At 45.8% G+C, this 6,739-nt stretch overlaps 1 protein-coding gene across 1 annotated transcript; it reads right to left on the reverse strand.

The window, feature by feature from the left end:
• Positions 1-239: 239 nt before the first annotated feature.
• On the reverse strand, positions 240-1,746 carry LOC308164099 (PC-esterase domain-containing protein 1A-like; the record flags this gene model as incomplete). Its single annotated transcript, XM_080538252.1, has 3 exons — positions 240-244; positions 557-856; positions 969-1,746. The coding sequence occupies 3 exons, from the start codon at positions 1,744-1,746 to the stop codon at positions 240-242; spliced, it is 1,083 nt and encodes a 360-aa protein (XP_080394378.1).
• Positions 1,747-6,739: the final 4,993 nt, after the last annotated feature.

Raw genomic sequence — 6,739 nt, forward strand, 5'->3', positions numbered from 1 at the left:
GACTGTAATATATGAATGAATAATATATATATATATATATATAACTAATTAACGTGACTGTAATATATGAATGAATAATATATATATATATATACAAGTACCATATGAGAGAGGCTGTTCTTGTCAGGTATATCCAGGAATAAAGATACTTAATACTCTGGCAGTACACACAAGACAGAGAGCAACATTGCAGCCTTTCAACACGAGTATAAAATCGTAAAAAATAAAAGAATCTCTCTCTACTCTATAACGGTGAGAAACACATTCAGTGTTCACAAATCTGAAAGGACAGGATAGATAGTAAGCAATAGTATTACAGACAGCCTAGTAAGACTTGACCTCTATGCAGCCCTAGTAAGACTTGACCTGTATGCAGGTCCTAGACAGAGACATGGCAATGAGCCAACCTGTCCATTCAGATCTGAATCCCAGAGCACTGTAGAGATAGGAGCTAAGGGAAGGAGGGAAGGAGGTAAGGAAAGGAGTGAAGGAGCTAAGGGAAGTAATGGCGTGGCCTGTTGGAGGGGGCGGGGCGGGTGTAGGGGGGGGGCATCACGCTGCTTGTTGTGTCTCCTCCTCATCACTTGGGGGTTCTCTATGTTCCTCCTCATCACGTAGGGGTTCTCAGGCCAGGAGGAGGGGTGGGGGGGGGCTCTGTCATACGGTCTGATGTGGCAGTATGGCAGAGCAGGTCTGAACGTGCTGTTGGTTCTGACGGGCGTCTCTCTGTGGACCGGCGCTGCTGTCTGCCTGCCAGGAGCAGCTGGGGCCTCGAAGCTGAAGTAACCAGCTACAAAGGTGGGACAGGAAGGCAGGTCGTCCTGGTAGAAGAGATCTCTGGCGCTGCTGGACTCTGCTGCCTCACAACGAGGCCTGTAGGACTGGGAGGAAGACGGGGCTACTGCTGCATTTTTGGCGAAGCTTCCATAGACGTGTTGCTGTTCTATTTGATCAATGCGCTCAGTGACGGTGGGTAGTAGGGGGCAGCGCCACGCCCCAGGCCTGGGCGACGTGCAGCAGCAGCAGGCAGGAGATGCGGCAGGGCGCCAGGGCGTTCCAGTGCACGCCGTCCTGCATGCACTGGCCCAGGCTGAGGCGGAAGTGGAAGTGCAGGTCCAGCACGTCCGCGCCGTAGCCGTCCGCCAGTGCGCCGGCGTAGAAGTTGGCCTCGATCACGTCGCGGCGTAGCGTCGGACCCATGTGCTCGATCTCGGGCACCAGGAAGCCCCCGGTGATCCTCTTGCCCAGGGGCATGGTCACGTTCCACAGCAGGAGGCACTCGCGAGGCAGGACGCTGGTCAGCTCCTGAAATAACTTGTGCAGGTTCTCCTTGTAGTCCAACTCCCATTTTGGGTTGTACCTGGAAATGTCCCACAAACAGGAGTTGACAATGACGATGTCGGGTTTGAGGCCGTGTCGGCGGTCGTCCAGGACGCTCCGCATGTAGCGCGAGTAGATCCTGGTCATGAAGTAGAACCGGACCAGGTGGTGGTCCGAGCGGAACTGACGGACCTCGCGGTACTCCGTCCCGTTGTTCATCGGAGCCATGCGAGCGCCTTCCACCAGGTGGTCCCCTTCGAAGCTCACCTCCCCCTTGGTCTTGAGCTGGGGCAGAGAGAGGTATCCATCCTGCTGCAGCAGGACAACGATGTCCTTATATACCGCTCGCTGAACGGAGTCCCCCAGGACTAACACAAACTTGTTGTGGAGAAGCTGGCTAGCCTGGCAGTGGCTCACACACTTCATAGTCTCGCTCTGTTTATATAATAGAAACAATATTGATTTATAGATAACGCTTTAAGGGTTAAGACAATGGTGTCATTTCAATGGTGTGATCGAGTGGTGTGACCGAGGTCATCGATATGGAAGCCCTATTGTTAAAGGCGAATGGAAACAATTCTTGATCCCAGACCTTTGAAATAAAGTCCATAAAAGTCAGCAAAAAGTCGTTACCCGACAAGAAACTCTCAGTCGTAAATGGCGCCTCCAAATACAACCCTCCGGGACCGCCTCCTGACACTGATGACCTCAAGGTATATATATAGACCTGGTCAGGTACATTTAAATCATACAGGGAATCAATTAATTAAAACAAACTGTTGATGTTAATGTAACCATTATACTGTTTTAAAACATAATGTTGATGTTAATGTAACCATTATACTGTTTTAAGACATATTGTTGATGTTAATGTAACAATTATACTGTTTTAAAACATACTGTTGATGTTAATGTAACCATTATACTGTTTGAAGACATATTGTTGATGTTAATGTACGGTAACCATTATACTGTTTTAAAACATACTGTTGATGTTAATGTAACCATTATACTGTTTTAAAACATACTGTTGATGTTAATGTAACCATTATACTGTTTTAAAACATACTTTGACACGTGTATGTATTGAACTCCTCACTTGATTTATTAAAAAGCACACACACACAACTGCTAAACCATGTATACATAACAAATAAACTAAACGGATTAAACCTTGGTTGTATCGAACTAAAACAAAAGTTGCATATTTAAAACAATTTGCAACAGTGTTACAACATGAATTAACAATTTCATTGTAAATAATAACTAACAAAAAAGTACAATATACTGCAATACACAGGAAGATTCTGTGTGTGTGTGTGTGTGTGTGTGTGTGTGTGTGTGTGTGTGTGTGTGTGTGTGTGTGTGTGTGTGTGTGTGTGTGTACTTGTTTTACTATCCTGGTGGGGACATTGACCTGACTGCACACCAACACCATGGGGACCTTCGAACCCATGGGGACCCAAATTCAAGTCCCCACAGGCACATCCATTGCAAACAATAGAAAACAGCATGCTAATATAGCCTAGCATCATTTTCCTCACTTTTCCTTGAAGTCCTCCTGAGACACGTTTTTCTGACAAAATGTGTGTGTGAGTGTGTGTGAGTGCGCCCCGTGTGGCACTTGATCGTATTACAGTGTGTGTGAAATGTGTGTGAACTTTAACAGGGCAAACGGCAGTTTTTGTCACTTAACAGGATACAGTCTTGGTTTAGGTTGACAGATTTTAATCTGGGGGGTGGGAGAGTTTGTGTTAAGCTTTATTTTATGTTTATTTCTTGTAGAATGTTACAAATGTTCTAATCAGTTTCATTTCACAAGGAGGCGGTAGTAACAGAACTGCGTTCAATACTCCAATTTGATGTGGTGTAGAAGTTGTAGGAAATAAGAGACAGAAAAAGTGCATGTGGGTGGCCCAGAGAGCAGTACACTGTCCTCGACTGACTCTGATCCGAGGGGGCGGAGTCTCATCACCACACCAATATCCACGCCACAGACCCTACAACTAGGCCCCTGAATAAGCTAGAGACACACGGTCTTCACTGGGGGGTGCATAGAGATTGTCCAGAGGTCAATACAGTGTTGCCGACAAACTCAGGTTGGAGGGGGCGGAGTCTTGCCACCACACCACTATCCACGCCATAGACCACAAACCTCAGCCCTAATAGCCTAGAGACACAAGGTCTTCTCCGCTGGGTAGCCTGGAGAGAAAATATCTAGAGCAGTTAGGCTTACTAGTCAATGTACAACACTCACACCCTATCAAGATCAGTTTGGCTTACTGGACAATTTAAAACACAATATCTAGAGCAGTTTGGTGTATTGGTTAGTGTACAACACTCAGTGGCATAGGGTAGCTGTGCTAGGCCCCGGTGCAGGTCTGGCACTGGGCCCCACGCCCCCGCCCGCTCCCATTCCCTGCACGCATGAAACAAATGCATTAGGCCTAGGGCCTATACCAAGGGTGCTCAACCGTTTTAGAACCAAGATCTATTTGCCAGCTTGCCGAGATCTACCAGTCCACTTTCAATATCAAACGCAAAGGGATGGCACACACACGCATGTGCATGGGCACACACACGAGCAGACAGACACACACAATTGCCAATCTGTATGAGGATCCATAGCCAGTACTGCTCTCTGTATTGAATATAAATCTAACAAACAACAAATAAACCAGATATAAAACAAGTATAATGAGCAAATAATGTCCCACCTTAGGCTGTTGTGGGCTAGGTTGAACTGGGATGTCCTGTCCTGAGCTCGGTTAGGCTGTCCTATGCTGGGCTGTCCTATGCTGAACTGTCCTGTGCTGGGCTAGGCTGGGCTAGGCTGGGCTGTGCTGGGCTGTGCTGTCTTGTCCTGGGCTGTGCTGTCCTCGGCTGAGCTGTGCTGGGCTGAGCTGTGCTGGGCTGAGCCAAGCTGCTACACACACGTGCATAAAACTCAGTGCGCTTTACAATACGGGAGGACCGTGATGTACGTAGTATAAAAAAACTACTTTCATAACCATATTTAAGATCAGAGGATAAACAAACTATTTACATAACCATATTTATGATCAGAGGATAAACTAACTATTTACATGAACATAAGATTAAATGAGGATAGACTATTTACATAAACATATTTAAGATATGCCCGCCCCCCTCCCCTCCCTAGGTCTGATCATGATAGCAGTCTTGTACCAAAGCCAAGGCTAGGTAATGAGATGGCACAGTGACTACGTTTACATGCACACCATATTCCTGTTCGAATCGGAATATTCTCAATATATTTTCAAAGACTAACGTTAACGTTACACGGTCTGCATCTGCTCATATCAACATAGTTCACACAACTCTGATCTGGCCGACTGTTTAGCCAAGCCAGGTGCCATTCCCGAGCCCGCTGCCCGAGCGGCACAGCTTCATGACCGGCTCACGGTGGGACCCGTGCCATGCTGGCGCACTCATGTCCATAATCGAGAATTTCTCTCAGCTTCTCTCCCACCATGTCAGCCATGCAGAGAGCGATTTTTTAAACTAAAATAATATAACCAGAATGTTTATGATACGCTTTTTGTTAACTTTAGCACTGTGAGACTTACAGTTGGAGTTCATATAATTGTAATCTCACCATATATGACAATACTCTTAAAAGGGTTAAAATAAATACATACAATATCCTTTGTAAAAGTCAAACCCTGAAAAGTCATCAAACTGTGATGGAGCATATTAAGCCAGTAGCTTTTGGAAAATGGATGCATTTTGTGCATTCCTGGGCCTGCTTGTTAACTGAGAACCAATCACTATTCGCCTACCCCTCCCCCACACAGCACCTTCCACAGACAGCAGCACACTCAGGCCTCAGCCATTCATTTAACATTGCCGACCTCCTGAACTTTAGGCTCACTTTTGGGACACTTCCTATGTAGCCAGGGGAACAGAAAAAGACACACACCATCAGTGGGATGCCAGCTTTCAGACAGAATTGTTTTCAAGTCTCTAGTCCATTGTATGGCCAAACAGGGTTTAACTTATTGGGGATAGGCCTCCATTGACATTACATTGCCGACCTCCTGAACTTTAGGCTCACTTTTGGGACACTTCCTATGTAGCCAGGGGAACAGAAAAAGACACACACCATCAGTGGGATGCCAGCTTTCAGACAAAATTGTTTTCAAGTCTCTAGTCCATTGTATGGCCAAACAGGGTTTAACTTATTGGGGATAGGCCTCCATTGACATTACATTGGCGACCTCCTGAACTTTAGGCTCACTTTTGGGACACTTCCTATGTAGCCAGGGGAACAGAAAAAGACACACGCCATCAGTGGGATGCCAGCTTTCAGCCAAAAGTGATTTCAAGTCTCTAGTCCATTGTATGGCCAAACAGCGCTCAGTTTAGTTGTGCACTATGCAGACAGAGCACTGATTTGCACCCCTCCCCCACACAGTTAAGTTTCTGTTCTGCTGAAATCTGCCTCGCTCTGTTCAATTAACCTTCCTTCATGACCGGCTCACGGTGGGACCCGTGCCGTGCTGGCGCACTCATGTCCATAATCGAGAATTTCTCTTAGCTTCTCTCCCACCATGTCAGCCATGCAGAGAGCGATTTTTTAACTAAAATAAAATAACCAGAATGTTTATGATATGATTTTTGTTAACTTTAGCACTGTGAGACTTACAGTTGGAGTTCATATAATTGTAATCTCACCATATATGACAATACTCTTAAATGGGTTAAAATAAATACATACAATATCCTTTGTAAAAGTCAAACCCTGAAAAGTCATCAAACTGTGATGGAGCATATTAAGCCAGTAGCTTTTGGAAAATGGATGCATTTTGTGCATTCCTGGGCCTGCTTGTTAACTGAGAACCAATCACTATTCGCCTACCCCTCCCCCACACAGCACCTTCCACAGACAGCAGCACACTCAGGCCTCAGCCATTCATTTAACATTGCCGACCTCCTGAACTTTAGGCTCACTTTTGGGACACTTCCTATGTAGCCAGGGGAACAGAAAAAGACACACACCATCAGTGGGACGCCAGCTTTCAGACAAAATTGTTTTCAAGTCTCTAGTCCATTGTATGGCCAAACAGCGCTCAGTTTAGTTGTGCACTATGCAGACAGAGCACTGATTTGCACCCCTCCCCCACACAGTTAAGTTTCTGTTCTGCTGAAATCTGCCTCGCTCTGTTCAATTAACCTTCCTTCATGACCGGCTCACGGTGGGACCCGTGCCGTGCTGGCGCACTCATGTCCATAATCGAGAATTTCTCTTAGCTTCTCTCCCACCATGTCAGCCATGCAGAGAGCGATTTTTTAACTAAAATAAAATAACCAGAATGTTTATGATATGATTTTTGTTAACTTTAGCACTGTGAGACTTACAGTTGGAGTTCATATAATTGTAATCTCACCATATATG

Source organism: Nansenia antarctica (genome assembly GCF_963989245.1).
Source record: "Nansenia antarctica genome assembly, chromosome: 8".
NCBI classification, from domain to species: domain Eukaryota; kingdom Metazoa; phylum Chordata; class Actinopteri; order Argentiniformes; family Microstomatidae; genus Nansenia; species Nansenia antarctica.